The sequence below is a fragment of the Sorex araneus genome, chromosome 1 (genome assembly GCF_027595985.1).
Source record: "Sorex araneus isolate mSorAra2 chromosome 1, mSorAra2.pri, whole genome shotgun sequence".
In the NCBI taxonomy this organism is placed as follows: domain Eukaryota; kingdom Metazoa; phylum Chordata; class Mammalia; order Eulipotyphla; family Soricidae; genus Sorex; species Sorex araneus.
In genome coordinates this window covers 195,037,673-195,053,902 of record NC_073302.1, presented here as the reverse complement: position 1 = coordinate 195,053,902, position 16,230 = coordinate 195,037,673, and the positions used below count along the sequence as shown (strand labels likewise).

Sequence of the window (16,230 nt, the reverse complement as noted above, 5' to 3'; positions counted from 1 at the left end):
CGGTGTCTGCCAGGTGAGGGCCGACCACCCCGTTTAGGCACAAGCCCCCACTCCGGGGTCCCGGCCAGAGACACACGGGCTGTCCACCACCGGAGGCCATGCAGAAAGGGGCCCAGTGGACGGGGGACCTTCATGCCTTTGTCCAGCCCGAGGGATGGTTCTGCTCCTGTCCGGCCTTTCCTGCCACCCAGCCTGGCCAGACGGGGCGGTGCCCACAGATGCCAGCTGATGACCCCTCCCGAATCTGTTGGGGACCCTGAGCTCCTCCCCCGGCTGGCTGTCCTGGGGCGCGGGCTGCCCACACAGTGGAGTCTAGGAAGGCAGCGAGGCGGCTGGCCTGGCCCCAGGGCACCCGCCACCCTCCGGGCCGAGAGAAACTAGGTCACCTGCCCACAGCTGCTGGGGCTTCTCCCCCATCAAAGTCCTCTGGCCGGCCAATCACAGCGTCACCGGGCAGGGCTGCGTGGGCCGGCACTTGAAAAGGGGCGATTGGGAAACCCGCGTGGGGGTGTGCGGGACTGGCTCAGTGGTGCCCGTGCCGAGGCCGGGCCGGTGCCCAGCCTTCCAGATGGCCGTCAGCTGGGCACTCGCTCTCGGCCGCACACAGCCTGGACTCTGCACTCCTGGCGGGCTGGCAGGCCCGCTGAGCCCACAGAGGCCCACACGGCCGCAGTGACCTGCTCCTCGGAAGGCGCCACGCAGAGGACGCCTGGTCAGGGGGTCAGCCCCCGGCCCGTAGCTCCCGGGCAGCTGTCGCTGCCACCCACTGTCCACGCTCTGCCACACAAAGACTGCCTGCACCTCCACGCACACACAGCCCACACCTCACACCTGTGTGCACACCAGCCTGCCCCTCAATGTGGGCACCTGCCACGTGCACACTCGCCCACTCTCCTCCCACTTACACATGCACACCCGCACACCTGTGCGCACCCACCCACTCTTTCCATGTGCACACGCCCACACATACACCTGTGCACACCCACGCATTCTTCCCATTTACACATACACACACACCAGTGCCACCTTACCACTATGCACACACCCACCTGTGCAACCCACCTACTCCCTTGTGTGCACATGCACCTGTGCCCACTCACCCACTCTCCTGTGTACACTCATCCCAGTGCACACTTACCACTGTGTAGACACCTCACCTGCGCACACCCGTCCACTCGCCTCCCACGTGCACACGCCCACGTGACACCCACCGGCTCTCCTCACCGTACACGCGCCCACGTGCGCACACCCCGCTCCAGTGCAGAGGCGCAGAGGCGCCGCCTGAACGGCCCATGTGTCACCCGGCCCCTCCTTCAACAGCGCACGCCTCGCGCACCCCCGCCCCGTCCTCGCGGCCGAGCCGCCCCCGGCTCCCTCTCCCCGCTGCGGACCCCCGACCCCGCGCCCGGCCCCGCGCGCACACGCGCCCGGCGGCGCACGCGCAGCCCATCCCCCGCGCGCAGAGCGCGGGCCGGCCCGGCGGGACGAGGAGGAGGAGGAGGAGAAGGAGGAGGAGGAGGAGGAGGGCGGCGAAGGCGCGAAAAGGCGCGCAGGCGCGCTGCCCAGGCCCGCGCACGTCACCGCGCCGCGCACGTCACGCCGCCGACGCTGGCTCGCAGGGTGAGCCCCGCGTCCCGGCGCCGCTCCCAGCCTGGGACCCCGGGGGGCCGGAGCAGGCCCGCGCGCGCCCCGCGCCCCCCGCGCCTCCCGCGCCCCGCGCGCCTCGCGCCCCGCGCCCCCCGCGCCCCCCGCGCGCGCAGCCCCGGGACCAGGTGCGGCCACCGGCGCGGCCCCGGGACCGGGCTTTGCGCCGGGCACGGCGGGCCGGGGGGCGCGGGGGCGTGGGTGGGCGCCTGGCACGCGCGCCCCGCAGCCCCGCCGCGCCACCCTGGCCGCGGGGCCCCGGCCGCATCGCCGTCGCGGGCTCCGCAGGTGACCCGCCGGGGGGTCCGGGCCGGGGTCCCGCGGACCTACCCGGGCCGGGTCGGGGTGGCGCGCGCGGGGCGCGGGGCGCGGGGCGCGAGGCGCGGGGCGCGCGGACCCCGGCCCGGCGCGCGTGCGGGCGCGGGAGGCGCACGCGGGAGCGGCCCGCGGCCTAGTGACAGGCGGGAGCCCGGGGGCCGTAGCCCACCTGTCAGAGTTACCGGTCGGCCGGGCGGGGGTCGCGCCGGCGAGCGGGAGCCCCTGCGTGGCGCCGGGTGCGCGGTGAGGCCGGGCCGGCGCCCCCGACCCGGTGCATTCCCCGGCGGGCGGGGGGCTTCGCCGGCGGGGCCGGAGCGCGCACCGGGAGCGGGCGGGGGTCGCTTTCTCCCCTTCTCCCTCTGCTCAAGCCCGTTCCCTTCCTCGCCAGCAGCTCCGGTTTTCTTCTCTGGAGGGTGAACAGTCAGAGCGTCCACTTCCCGGATCTGGTAACATGGCAAAAGATGTACGTATGGCGCGTCCGCGCGCTTCCCGGGGGCCGTGGGTGGGGGTGGCCGGGACTCCCGCGGGCATGGGGTCGCGGTCAGCTGCTGGAGGCGAGCCTGGTGCGAGGGTAGCCCGGGACTGGGTGTCCCAGGACTGGTGGGGCAGGAGGGAGCCCTGGGGGACCCCTGGGAGTTGCCCCCCTGGGGCTGAAGCTTTGCTGACCTGGGGGCCGAAGGCTGGAGGGGCTGCACTGGGCTCTGGGGGTCCACATGGGGGTTAGCTCAAAGCCCGAGGAGGGTGCCTGAAGCATCTGTCTGACCTCCGGGGACAGTCCTGGCTCTGGAGGTTTGGGGGCAGCCCCTGCGGTGGGGATGGACGTGGATGGGTATAAAGGGCCCGAGGGACTCGGGAGGAGGTGAGCGCCAGCCTCCTGTCACCCAGTCTCCGCACACTTGCTCCCGCCCTGCTGCGTGGCTGGGGACATCTGTCGGAACAGCCCGGCTCCCCTGGGCTGTTGGGAGGAGGTGTGGCCACCGCGACCGCCCAGAGCACGTGGAGGCTGTGAGGACCTGGCTCCGTGTGCCTCCGTTTCTAGAACACAAATAAACATTTGTGTGCTGAGAACCTCCGGGTGGATGCTGGAACTCCTGTTGCAAGCCGTGCTCCCAGAAGCCCCCTCATGTTGCCCGCTGTCCCGCCGGGCTCTCTCCTGGGAGGGTGCAGAGCCCCCTGAGGTGCTGGGGAGGCCAGCCGACCTGCAGGGGCACCTCGAGCCGTGCCCTGGCTGCTGCTGGTGCCTGTGCGGGCTCTCGGCCGGGGACCGTGTTTCGATGCCCACCCACAGCCCAGCAGCCCCACTCCAGACTTGGCACAGTAGAGGGTGCCCCCCGGCCCAGAGGCGCTCACACTTAGTGTACCCTTGTCTGAAAACCCAGTGGTGCACACGCATGTGTCCATGTGTGTGGGCTGTGTGCATGCATGTGTGTGCATGTGTGTATGCAAGTGGTGTATGGGTATGGTGTGTACATGTGTTCAGCTCGTTAGGGTGGTGCACATGGCTATGTGGGTATGCACATGTGTGGGTATGTGAGTACATGTGTGGGCACATGTGTTCATATGTGGGTGTGCACATGTGCGGGTATGTCTATGGGCATGTCTTCATATTTGGATGTGATTGTGGGTATGTGGGTGTATGCACATGTGGTTCTGTGCGTGTGGGCATGTGTACACGTATATGTGTATATGTGCTCATGCGCACATGTGCAGGTGGGGATGTGCATGTGGACATGTGTATTTATAAACTTGGGTTTATGTGCACATGTGTGTGCACGTGTGGGTGTGTCTGGTGTGTGTACAGGGAGTGTGTGGGCATCTGTGAACCTGTCAGGGCTCCTCCCTCATCCTTTGAGCTGTTGCCCGTGGGTGTGGGGCGCGGAGGACCCTTTGCTGTGTTCCTTGAGGGCTGGACCGGGATGGCCCCCACAAGCTCTGCTGGCAGGAGCAGAACTTTCTCCGGGACCCCAGTGCATCGCACCTGTGCCCACGCCGCCTTGTGTGGGGCCTGGGGAGGGACAGGAGGGGTGGCTTCTGCTGGGCCTGTTCTGTGAGGTGGGACGTGGGGGGCCCTTCTGGGCCCCACCCTGCCCTCCAGGCTTCTCACTTGTGTGCACACGTGTGACCCTCACGTGCTCTGCATGTCATTGGCGTGAGCACTGTGGGGAGGTGGCGGAGGGGTTGCCCGGCAGAGTTGGCCGTGGGCCTGGGGACCGAAGCGGCACGAGAAGGCCGAGGACAGCCGGACAGCCGGTGGGGACCGCGTGGTGGCTGGGCACCAGCGTCTCCCACAGGCTCGTGCGGGAGAGGAGAGCAGCATGGCGTCTGCCGGAGCTCGCGCGGCCACGGGCCTCGGTCTGACCCGCTGGTCTCCGCACGGCCCCTCGCACTCGCTCTGACCCCGTCTCCAGAGGACAGTTGGGGGCTGCCCCGGGTGTGTCCCTGCGTCCCACCGGCCAGTTCCTTCAACACGTGTGTCCGCATGCGGGGGGCGTGTGTGGGCTGCACAGCTGGCCCGCAGCTGGGGGAGTCCAGCCAGAGCAGGGCCCAGCGGGGCCCAGAGCCGGGTGCCCGGCGTGCACCAGGGCCCAAGGGGGCTCGAGGTGCCCCTCGCCGACCCGCTCTGCTGACCAGCGGGGGGTTGCCTCGGGAGTTTCCACAGGAAACGTGGGTGCTCGGCAGTCTGACCGACTCTGAGAACACTGTTCGCCGAGCAGAGCTCAGAGGCAGACATGTCCAGAGCGCGTGGGCCAGGCATGGGGGCTGTGGCTTCGGCCTGTCTCTGGGCCGCTTCCTCCCAGCCGTGGGCCTCGTGCCTGCCTGCTGTGTGGCCAGGCCAGCAAGGCCCAGGCCCCTCGTGCGGGTGGGCTTGCTGGGAGGGTACAGCAGATCCCGGTGGGCACTCTGCCCAGGCCTGGAGAACATCGAGCCCGCACACACGGGCCCGCCGAGGAGAGACTGGGGGTGTGGGACGTGTGCACCAAGCAGGGCGGCACGGATGGGGCCCCTTCCTGGAGTGCTCGGCCCGTCAGCCGTGGGCCGTAGCTTCTGGCTTCCAGCCAGGCTGCCCACGTGTCTGCAACGTAACTCATCCATGCGTGGGGCTTTGTGCTGTGTGTGCCATGTACATGGGTACACCTGGGTACTGTGTATGCACTGTGCCGTGTAACCGTGTCCAGTGCATGTATGTGCGCTGTGCATGTCTGCCTCGTGCATGCATGTGCAATGTGCACATGTCTGCTGTGCATATGCTATGCGCACATTTGCTGCGTGTGCACGTCTGCTGCGTGTGCTGTGTACATGTGCTGTGTGCATGTCTGCTGCATGTGTGTGCATGGCTACTGTGTGTGCTGTGTGCATTTCAGCTGCATGTGTGTACGTGTGCCATGTGCACATCTGCTACATATGCATGTACTGTGTTCAGGTCTGCTGCATATGCATGTGCCCATGTCCACATCTGTGTGTGCATGTGCCATGTGCATTCCTGCGTGTGTGTGCCTGTGCTGTGAGCATGCATGTCTGCTGCATGCGTGTGCGTGGGAGACCAGGCTGTGGGGTGGCAGTAGGGCCTCTCTGACGTGACACCCTGTGGGAAGGAGCCTTGCAGGGGCCTTTTCAGTGCTGCGTCGACGGTGTTCCAGCCTCGCTCCAAGGCTGACCTCCTGGAGTGCTTTTTGCTCGAGTCCTCCCCTCCCGGCTCCCACCTGGCTCGGGCTCTGCTCAGGGTCCCGCTGGGCGAGGCTTTGGGGACCCTGTGGTGCTGGGGTCAGACCTGGGACCCACCTGCGAGCTCTGCCCGTCCTTGATGGGAACGTTGCAAGTTACTCTGAAAAAGTGTTTCCCCGAGTGCTCCTTCCTGTCACCCTTGATAAGGGCAGGGTCGCGGCCCTTTGTCCAGGGACAGTGGACATTCCTTTGCTTTCCCTTTCAGTGATAGTCGCAAGGAGTGGCTTGTTTGTAGCCCAGGTGGCACGTCTCCCCCTCACTGGTGCCCAACGCCATGTTTCCTGTCCACTCGTGCCGGCTTCTTGGGCCAGCCGGCAGGGAGAGATGGCTCTGCCAGCCTGCTGGGTGCGGGTCCCTCGGAGCCCTTCAGGGCCCTGGGTTTGAGCAAGGCTCTCGCCCCTGCACTGGCTGCTCGTCCAGGGTGGAGTGGGGGCGTTGGCCCCATGCCCTGCTGGGTTCAGGCCCAGCCCCCCCCCACCCCGTGGCCTGTCAGCAGCTGGGTGAAGCCTGTCGCTAGGACTAGAGCCCTTTGGAGAACCCCTCGTGTGAGATTGTGAGGCAAGACCCAGCCCTCGTTCTCTGAGCATGAGCTTTTGTGTTGGCAGGTGTGGGGTCTGCGCCCTCTGGGCGGGAAAGCCGCAGGGGGACTTGCTCTCTGGCTGGTGGCAACTGTTGAAAAGCGTGAGCCCGCGTGGCTGGGTAGTGTGGCTGGGAGCCCGCGTGGCTGGGAGCGTGTGTGGCTGGGAGCCCGAGTGGCTGGGAGTGTGCGTGGCTGGGAGCGTACGTGGCTGGGAGTGTGCGTGGCTGGGAGCGTGCGTGGCTGGGAGCGTGCATGGCTGGGAGTGTGCGTGGCTGGGAGCCCGTGTGGCTGGGAGCGTGCGTGGCTGGGAGTGTGTGTGGCTGGGAGTGTGTGTGGGGTGCCAGGGTGCTGTGGTCCGATCTCCGTCCTGCAGACCTGGACAGTGGTGTCCGTCTGAGCTGAGTGTCCATGTGAGTGATGAGTGCCCCCCTGCCCCTGGGCTTCGAGCAGGGTGTGTCCCGTGTCCAGGCTCCACCCCTGCCGGGCCTCCAGCAGGGCTGGACAGGCGTCCTGTGCCACGTGTTGGGGTGCAGGACCACGTGAGGCTCCTCCCTCAGCTGTGCTCACGCACCCCTGCCTCTGTGCATGTGCTGGGCCCCGCCTGGTGCATGTCTGAGGGGGGAGGCCCTGGGGTCAGACCCCCCACGCCACAGGCTCCTGGTCATACCAGCTGGGCCGTGGCTCCGAGGAGCTCCTGGCCTCTCCTGTGGCCAGCTGTCGGGCAGCTGTGGGCCGTGGCACGGGACTCACTTGGTGTTGTCCGCAGGCCGGCCTGCTGGAAGCCAACGGAGAACTGAAAGTCTTCATTGACCAGAGCCTCAGTCCCGGCAAAGGTAAGGCCCCGGCCGGGTGGGCGGGCACGTGGGTCCTGGGCCTGCGCGGGTCCCTGAGTGGACGTGGACACGGCTCCAGAGTCTGGCTGGGAGGGCTCTGCCGGCCGCACAGGACAGAGACCCTTGGGGCGAGGCTTTGTGCCATGTGGGGGCAGGAGCGGGGGTGGGACGCAGTGTGGGGCCCCCCAGCCCTCTCCTTACCCTGCGGGGGTGCCTGTGACACCCCCCCAGGTTCTCCAGGTCACTGGCCGTGTCCCCTCCCTGTCCCCTGCCTGCTCTCTGCATGCACATGTACATACGTAGATGTAGTACACGTGAGTACACATACACATACAGCACATCATGCACATTACACAGTGCACAAATGTGTGTCACACACATAGTGTACACATGCAGACAGTGCAGCACGCATATGCACAGTGCTGTACACGTGGATACATTGCAGCACACATATACATGCAGTGCACATACATACAGTGCGCACACATGCATACACTGCAGCGCACATCTATGCAGTGCACACATGGATACACAGCACATGTGCGGTGTGCACACGTGCATACACTGCAGCACACATCCATGCAGTGCACACACAGTGTAGCACACACGTGGCAATGCACAGTGCAGCACTCTGTAGTGTATTCATGCGTATACAGCACAGGACACACACTGTATACACATGTGCATGCACAGTACTCAAGACATGCAGTGCCATATGTGCACTGCATACACTCACAGTGCACTGCACACATACTACTCTGCACTCGTGCATACACAGTGCAGTGCACACAGTGCAGCACAAATGTGCATGTCATATGTGTCCCCTGTGTGGCCTCCGGGGGCTTTAGGAGAGGCCCCACACCAGCTCTATGTCCCAACCTGTGGTGCTCTGACATGGGACATGGGGCAGCTACAGAAAGGGCCTGTCCGTGGCTGCCTCCGTCCCTCCTGTCCACATGCTGCTGTGTGGCCGTCTCAGCCCCGGAGGCCTGGTCTGCCCAGGAGGGTGATGGGTGTGGGCCGGGCCCTGGGCCTGCCAGATTCACCGCAGGGAATCCCTGTCGCTGCCTGGCCTTGCACTGGCCCACGTGGCCGCTCTGTAGGAGCCGAGGGACCCGGTGCGCATGGGCCCCGTGCCCCCACCGGCCGGTGTGACCTCTGACCCTGGCCCCGTTGTCTCGGTCCCTACTGCCCCGTGCCTCTCAGTCCAGCTGGTCTGTCGGGGAACACTGTGTGGGGAGTCCGGAGTGAGCGAGCAGCGTGTGTCCCTCTCGGCGCCTCTCTGGGCTCACGGTGCCCTCATGCCAGGTGTCCGGGGCACGGCCACCCCGAGTGGGCAGGGTGGTGGGCGCTGGCTGGGGAGTGTGGGCTGGTGCTCAGAACACCTGGCGTGCCCCCTCCGTGTCCTGGTCATGGGATTGCCCGGCATCCGTGGCCAGAGGGAGGGGCCTCAGGTGGGCTCACGCACCAGCACGCGTAGGGAAGCTGAGCTGCCCCCGGGCCCACCTGCCTCCGCTGTGCGTGGTTGCGGGAGACTCCTCCAGCAGCGTCGGCTCACACAGGGTCAGGGCCCTGGTTAAGGTGTCGGGGGCCCGACCACAGCTCCCGCGCCCCTCGGTCCTCGCGCACCCGTGAGAGCTGCTGGCTGAGGCGTCGCCCACCCCCTGCTGGTAGCGTGGTAGCAGTTTGGGCACACCCGGCGATGCTCAGGGCTGACTCCTGCTTTGCACTCAGGAATCCCTCCTGGCGGTGCTCGGGGGCCATATGGGGTGCCGGGGATCGGACCCGAGTCAGCCGTGTGCCAGGCGAACACTCTCCCCGCTGTGCTGTCGCTCCGGCCCCTGGGTCACGTCTTTGCCAGGAAAGGAAACATCCGTTCTGAAATGTCATGCTTGTAAATTCTCCACTTCATGGTTCTCTAAGAAGCCACCGTGGCACCTTTCCCAGGAAAACGGCCCGTGTGTCATGAGTGGGTCTCGGGGCCCTGGGAGTGAGCGTCTGTTTGTCTGTCTGTCAGTGCCCCACGGTCTCTGCTGGGCCCCAGGGAAGGGCCTCTTAGATGGACAAGAAGGGGCAGCAGCGAGAGACCGCGTGTACCTGTGCCTGTGTGGGTGTGTCCCTGTCTGGGTACCTGTGCCCGTGTGTGCATGTGTGTGCCGTGTATGTCCCTGTCTGGGTACCTGTACCCGTGTGTGCATGTGTGTGCCGTGTATGTCCCTGTCTGGGTACCTGTGCCCATGTGTGCATGTGTGTGCCCATGTATATCCCTTTCTGGGTACCTGTGCCCGTGTGCGCACGTGTCTGTAGGTGTGTTCGTGTCTGGTACCCATGCCCATGTGTGCCCATGTATGTCCCTGTCTGGGTACCTGGCCTGTGTGTGTGCCCACACGTGTACCCATGCTTGTGTACATCTTTATGTGTCTGAGTGTGTGTCTATGTTGGTTTGTGTGTACATACATGCTTACACGTATATGACCCATGTGTAAGTGTCTATAGGCATGTATGTGATCTTATGTTTGTAAGCCCGTGTGGCGGTGTCTGCACACGTGTGCTGTATGTGTGTTTGCCTGTGCTTGGGTGCCCGTGCTCTCTGCCGTGTGCCTGCCTGATGTATGTGCCCGTCTGCCAGCACTCGGGGGGGCGGGGTCCTGCAGAACCGGTCATGGACCCAGCCGTGGCACTGTGGGCCACAAGAGGTCCTGGTGAAGCCCCCCGTGGGTTCCCATGTGCACACAGGAGCTCCTGCCTGCAGGGCCTCGCGTGTCACGGGGTGCAGGGCACCAGCAGCCACCAGAGCATCTGGGTGTGGGGCTGTGCGGGCCGAGACATGGTGGGGGGAGCACGGTGAGCAGGAGAGGGTGGGGGCTGCTGGGTTGCTGCCCGGGCCCGGCTGACGCAGCCTCAGGTGCTGTCCACTCAGTGGGAGCCTGAGGGGGACCCCGGGCAGGGCGGGCAGGGCTGTCTGTCCCTGGGCCTGGGTCCCGCCGGGGCTGCGCGGGCCGCGTGTGGGAGACGGGTCCGACCCCAGCCCTGCGCGAGGCGCTGACCGTGGCCGGGCGCGGCCCGGGCGGTGGGAGGAAGGCCAGGCTGCGAGGCCGCCTGCTGCGGTGACAGTGCTCGGCCCGGGCAGCCCCGGGCAGCGCACGTCCCCGCCCAGCTGCGCCTCCTGCGCTCCGCCCGGTGCTGGCAGGTTCCCGGTGGGGGGGTCCGTGGGCTCGTGCCACCCCGGGGGTCCCGGGCTCCTCTCCCCCCTCTGCTGGGTGGCTCTGGTGGGGTGCGAGCCCCAGAGAGCCGGGGGAGGAGCAGGTGTGGCTCCCAGGGCGGGGCCCCGGGGCCCCAGGGCCCGGCCTGATGCCTCGGCCCTCGCAGGTGTGGTGTCTCTGGTCGCCGTGCACCCCTCGTCCGTGAGCGCCCTTGGGAAGCAGCTGCTGCCGAAGACCTTCGGGCACCCCAATGTCAGCATCGCACAGCAAGTGGTGAGGCTGCGCGGGGCAGGGCCGGGGGGCACAGACAGGGGCACGTGCTCCCGGGACGAGCCCCCCATGCTGTAGGCCCCACGGGGGGGTCGGCTCAGGGCGACTCGACGTTCCTGGCGCCAGCCCAGCCCGCCTCAGGGGGTCCCCCTCCGCCCACGAGGTGGCCCCATCAGCCCTCACGCTGCCTGCCCTGCTCCGGCCCTCGGGACGCCTCCCTGTCCTGTGCTCCCTCGGCCTGTGTGTGCCGTGGGCGGGAGGCTGGGCCGGGCTGCCCGTGGCCGAGATCCGGGCTCAGGCTGATCTGCAAAGCGCCTGCTCAGCTGTCTGGAGCCCTGAGCCGCTAAGCAGGACACCGGCCTCTCAGCCCGGCTCGAAATAGCCTGGCCAGGACACAGCGCGGTCACGGGGCCAGGTCACCGGCCACCGGGCTGCAGGCCTTGCTGCCAGCAGGTCTGGCCAAGGTCGCGTGTGGCCCCGCCTGGGTGCCAGGTGTCCCCAGCAGGACCCAGTCCCTGCTGTGCCCGAGGCCACTCGGTCCCCGGGGCCTGTTGTCCTGGAGCCTGCTGGGCCCCGAGGCACCTCTGCGGGGTCTGGGCGGCGACTGGGCGGCAGGTGGCAGGGCTGGAGCCTGGGGTGGGCATCCCTGAGCCCGGGCCCTGCCCCCTGCAGGTGATCGGGACCCCGCAGAGGCCCGCCCCGGCCAGCACACTCGTGGTGGGCAGCCCACACACCCCCAACAGCCACTTTCTCTCCCAGAACCAGCCGTCGGAGCCCTCCCCGTGGTCGGCTGGGTGAGCTTGCGGAGGGTGGGCACAGGGTCCCTGCGTGCGTCCTGCCCGCTCCAGGGGGCTGTGGGCTCACTCACTGCCCTGGGTCCCGGGCAGAGCGTCTGGGCGTCACATGGCGTCACACGGGTGTCACACGGCGTCACATGGGCATCACATGGTGTCACACGGCGTCACACGGGTGTCACATGGTGTCACACGGTGTCACGGGTGTCACATGGTGTCACACAGGTGTCATACGGCGTCACATGGTGTCACAGCGTCACACGGGTGTCACACGGCGTCACACGGGCATCACACAGGTGTCACATGGTGTCACACGGGTGTCACATGGTGTCACATGGCGTCACATGGGCCGCACTCACGCTCGCCCTGGGCTCCGTGGCTGCTCACGTGTCTGCGTCTCTGGAGGAGCGGGTGGGCGGGTGGCCTCCCCCCTGCAGCGCTGACACCACACGCGTGACCCTGGCCCTGCTCCGAGCCGGGTGGGGGAGCTGAGGGTTGCACTGGCCGGCAGGAAGCGGAACCGGAAGGGCGAGAAGAACGGGAAGGGGCTGCGGCACTTCTCCATGAAGGTCTGCGAGAAGGTGCAACGCAAGGGCACCACGTCCTACAACGAGGTGGCCGACGAGCTGGTGGCCGAGTTCAGCGCCGCCGACAGCCACATCCTGCCCAGCGAGTCGGTGAGTGCCCAGCAGGGTCACCGTCCCCCAGGTGTGACCCAGCGGCTGTCACTGTGGTCCTGTCCCCGTGTGGGCGCCCAGCAGCGGTCACTGTCCCCGTGTGAGTGACCAGCAGTGGGCACTGGGCCTGTCCCTCCTCTGTGGGTGACCAGCAATAGTCACTGTGGGACTGGGACTGTCCCCGTGTGAGCGACCAGCAGTGGGCACTGGGCCTGTCCCTCCTCTGTGAGTGACCAGCAATAGTCACTGTGGGACTGGGACTGTCCCCGTGTGAGCGACCAGCAGTGGGCTCTGGGCCTGTCCCTCCTCTGTGGGTGACCAGCAGCGGTCACTGTCCCCGTGTGGGTGACCAGCAGCGGCCACCGTGGGCCCGCCCCTCGGCTCACCCTTGCCCCCCCCCCCCCGCCGTGCTGTGCCGTGCTGTGCCGGGCCCTATGTCCGCGTGGTGGACACGCCGTCCCCAGGCCTACGACCAGAAGAACATCCGGCGGCGCGTGTACGACGCCCTGAACGTGCTCATGGCCATGAACATCATCTCCAAGGAGAAGAAGGAGATCCGCTGGATCGGGCTGCCCACCAACTCGGCCCAGGAGTGCCAGAACCTGGAGGTACTGCCGCTCGCCGCCCGTCCGTGTGCCCGGGCCCCCTGGGGCGGCGGGGCGGCTGCGGGGTGGACTCGCGCGAGGCCTCGGGCGTTTGTCTGAAGGTAGAGAGGCAGCGGCGGCTGGAGCGGATCAAGCAGAAGCAGTCTCAGCTCCAGGAGCTCATCCTGCAGGTGCGGCGGGTGGGAGGGCGGGCAGGGGTGGGGGGGTGAGCTGCAGGGCTCGGGAATGCCCTGGGCGTGCCCCCAGTGTGGACCCTGCACCCCTGCGCCGTGCCCCCACTCACCTCCCAGCTTGGTGGCACTTGAGGTCCCCGTCTCTCCGCTCCCCTCCCAGCCCTTCTCTCCTCACCTCTTCCCTGCCTCCCCACCTGCCCGCCCCACTCCTTCTCACCCTTCCCTCTCCTTGCCTCCCCCTTTCTCTCCGTTTGCCACCTTTCCCCACCCTCCTCTTCCCTTTCTGCCCCTCTACCCCCAGCCGCACCCCTCCCTGACCCCCCCCTCAGCCGTGCCCCTCAGGTGCTCGGCCCGCTGAGGGCAGGGGCAGGGCTGACCGTGCCCTGGTGTCTGCAGCAAATCGCCTTCAAGAACCTGGTGCAGAGGAACCGGCAGGCGGAGCAGCGGGCCAGCCGGCCGCCGCCCCCGAACTCCCTCATCCACCTGCCCTTCATCATCGTCAACACCAGCAAGAAGACCGTCATCGACTGCAGCATCTCCAACGACAAGTGCGGGCGGGGGCAGCGGGGGGCGCGGGCACACTCGGGGGGCGGGGGGCAGACTCCGGGGTCAGCTGCAGCGGTCAGGGTCATGCGGGCTGTTCCCTGCAGGGGGTGGGGACGGGTCGGGCGCTGTTGCCCACGGCCCCTGCTGGGTCCTGCTTGCAGGTTCGAGTACCTGTTCAACTTCGACAACACGTTTGAGATCCATGATGACATCGAGGTGTTAAAACGGATGGGCATGGCCTGCGGGCTGGAGTCGGGCAGCTGCTCGGCCGAGGACCTCAAAGTGGCCCGCAGCCTGGTGCCCAAAGCACTGGAGCCCTACGTCACAGGTCAGGCATGGCCACTCCCCCCATGCCCACACGTGATCCTGTCCTGCCCACACCCACACCCACACGTGGTCACGCCCACACCCACAACACATGGCCCTGCCCTGTCCACGCCCACACGTGGCCTGCCCCGTCCATGGCCGTGCCCCGGCTGGCTCTGCCCTGGGCTGGCGGGGGTCTCTGAGGCTCTCCCAATGTCTCTCCCTCCAGAAATGGCCCAGGGGTCGCTGGGCAGCATCTTCCTCACGTCCATCTCCACGGCCAACGGCACGCGGGTCTCTGCCAGGTGACGGGGCCAGGGCGGGTGGTGCTTCCACACACGTCTCAGCACGTATGGGCCTTCCTCCCAGGCAGCCAGGGGCCACCCCTGGGGTCCACGCGTGACCCCCCCCCCCGGCCCTGCCCCTTCCTTGCACCCTCTGCCTCGCAGCCTGTTGGAGTCCCTGCTGGAGGCGGGTGTTGGCGGGTCCCCTCGGTGCTGTGGGGCTGCTTCCCAGCTCGCTCCCGCCCTCCTGCAGTGTCAGAGGGGAGCTGTGGGAGGCGTGGGGAGGCGTGGGGAGGCATGTGAGATGTATGGAAGACATGTGAGGTGTGTGGGAGGTGTGGGGAGGCGTGTGAGGTGTGTGGAGGCGTGAGGAGGCATGTGAGGTGTGTGGGATGTGGAGAGGCGTGTGAGGTGTGTGGAGGCATGGAGAGGCGTGTGAGGTGTGTGGAGGCATGGAGAGGCGTGTGAGGTGTGTGGAGGCATGGGGAGGCGTGGAAGGTGTGTGGGAGGTGTGTGGAGGCGTGGGGAGGCATGTGAGGTGTGTGGGAGGTGTAGAGAGGCCTTGGGGGACGTGTGTGGGATGTGGGGAGGCGTGTGAGGTGTGTGGGATGTGGGGAGGCATGTGAGGTGTGTGGGATGTGGAGAGGCGTGGGGAGGCGTGTGAGGTGTGTGGAGGTGTGGCAAGGTTCCCCTGTGGCTTCAGGAGTGGGCTCACCCTTCTCTATTGCCACCCAGAGACTGACGGTTAAAAAGCACGTCCTAACCCCGGGTGGGTTGAACCCTTACATGCACACGGCACAAACATGCATGCAGCCCGGCACACCTCCAGGCACTGGGTGCACTTGTACATGTCACATACATGAAACATACAGTCCATTGCTTGTGCACACATGCATACACATCACATGCACAGTCTCATGCACTTCTTTGTCACACAGCACACATGCACACATCACATGCACATGTGCAGCCTGTCACTTGTGTGCACACGACACACAGTGTACACGTATAGCCTCTCGTGCACACGTGTCATGCACACAGTGCACTTGCGCCTCTTGTCACTCGTACTCACACGTCACGCACAGCAGCCGTGCAGCTTGTCCCTGCACACGCGTGTGCACCCCACGCTGCCCCTTGCTCCTACCCTGACAGGGGTCACCTGGGCGCTCGTGTGCCGTGGGTGCCCCCTGCTGACTGCCCGCCCCGCCCTGCAGCGCCCTGGCCAACGGGGGGGAGGGGACCCTGGCCACCAGCTCGAGCGGCTCGCAGCACAGCGGGTCCCGCGTGGAGACGCCCGTGTCCTGCGTCGGCGAGGACGACGAGGACGAGGACGACTTCAACGAGAACGACGAGGACGAGGATTGATGGTGGCCCAGCCCCCGCTTCAGCTCCCGGCCGGAGAGACGCTCGGGGTGAGCCGGCCGCGGGACACTCGCACGCCCGCGGGGCCCCGCCCCCGTTTCCTAGTTTCAAGAGCCGCCCGGCGCCCGGCTCTGCTCGGGGACCTGCCGGACCTGCTGGAGAGGAGGGGCTGCCCCGCGGGGCCCTGGCCGGGCTCCTCGCCGGCTGCTGCTGACCGCCGTCCGGCGAGAGCTGGGCTGGCATGCCGAGGCGCCCGCGGGCACACGCCTGGCCGCTCACAGGCCTCGCGGCACCGAGACTCGACTGGCTGTTTACAGGCCCCGAGCCGCCAGCGCGCGGAGACGCACGTCTCTGTGTACGCATCTCCCTGTATTCTATTATAAAGTCGGAATTAAATATAGAGAATGTTTTAACAGTTTTTTAACGCAAAATTCGTTGATAATTTTTAATAGTTCTTTTTTATGAGAGCAGCCGCGGGAACGAGGCGGCCGCTGAGGCCAGCGCGCTCGGCCCGCCGAGAGCCTTTTTACCAAACCAATAAAGTTTGTCGTATTTTATGACTGGAGGGGCTGTGACTGTTCTCTGGTGCTGCTGTTGGGGACAGCGGCCGGGGTCGAGGTGACCCCCAGCCGGGGTCTGTCCGGGCCGCCATCTGGGGGTGACTGTTAGCAGGGGGGGGGGACACACCACCCCCTGCCCTCCCAGGCTTTGGGGCCTCTGGACCCCAGTGTGTGTCCGGGGCTGCTCCCCAGGGGCCCCCTTGGTGGTCTCGGGCGGGAGAGCAGCTGGCCGTTCTGTCTCACTGTGGACTGTCCCTCCAGCTGGCCTGTGCAGGTGGGCAAGGCCGTGGGACCAGCTTCCCCGTCTCACTGCCCCTTGTCACTGCCCCCCACTGCCCCTAGCCGCTGCCCC

The 16,230-nt window shown here is 66.8% G+C and overlaps 1 protein-coding gene across 7 annotated transcripts; it reads left to right on the top strand.

Annotated features, from left to right (window-relative positions):
- The first annotated feature begins 1,553 nt into the window (after positions 1 to 1,553).
- TFDP1 (transcription factor Dp-1) lies at positions 1,554 to 15,878 on the top strand. Of its 7 annotated transcripts, none has more exons than XM_055117924.1 (12): positions 1,554 to 1,620; positions 2,354 to 2,425; positions 7,032 to 7,098; positions 10,468 to 10,574; positions 11,244 to 11,365; positions 11,877 to 12,042; positions 12,507 to 12,650; positions 12,749 to 12,817; positions 13,217 to 13,368; positions 13,528 to 13,694; positions 13,902 to 13,977; positions 15,171 to 15,878. In XM_055117924.1, exons 2-12 carry the CDS (start codon positions 2,414 to 2,416, stop codon positions 15,319 to 15,321), a joined length of 1,233 nt encoding a protein of 410 aa, XP_054973899.1. In that variant the 5' UTR covers positions 1,554 to 1,620; positions 2,354 to 2,413; the 3' UTR covers positions 15,322 to 15,878. The 7 variants fall into 7 exon arrangements, with proteins under 7 accessions (XP_054973899.1, XP_054973917.1, XP_054973900.1 ...); XM_055117942.1 differs by having other exon boundaries at positions 1,606 to 1,620; positions 2,351 to 2,425; XM_055117925.1 differs by lacking the exon at positions 1,554 to 1,620 and adding an exon at positions 1,707 to 1,772.
- The last annotated feature ends 352 nt before the right edge of the window (positions 15,879 to 16,230 follow it).

Coding starts and splice junctions, on each gene's coding strand:
- TFDP1 (XM_055117924.1), top strand. Junction 11,366..11,876: donor CCCTCCCCGTGGTCGGCTGG/GTGAGCTTGCGG, acceptor ACTGGCCGGCAG/GAAGCGGAACCGGAAGGGCG. Junction 13,978..15,170: donor GGCACGCGGGTCTCTGCCAG/GTGACGGGGCCA, acceptor CCCGCCCTGCAG/CGCCCTGGCCAACGGGGGGG.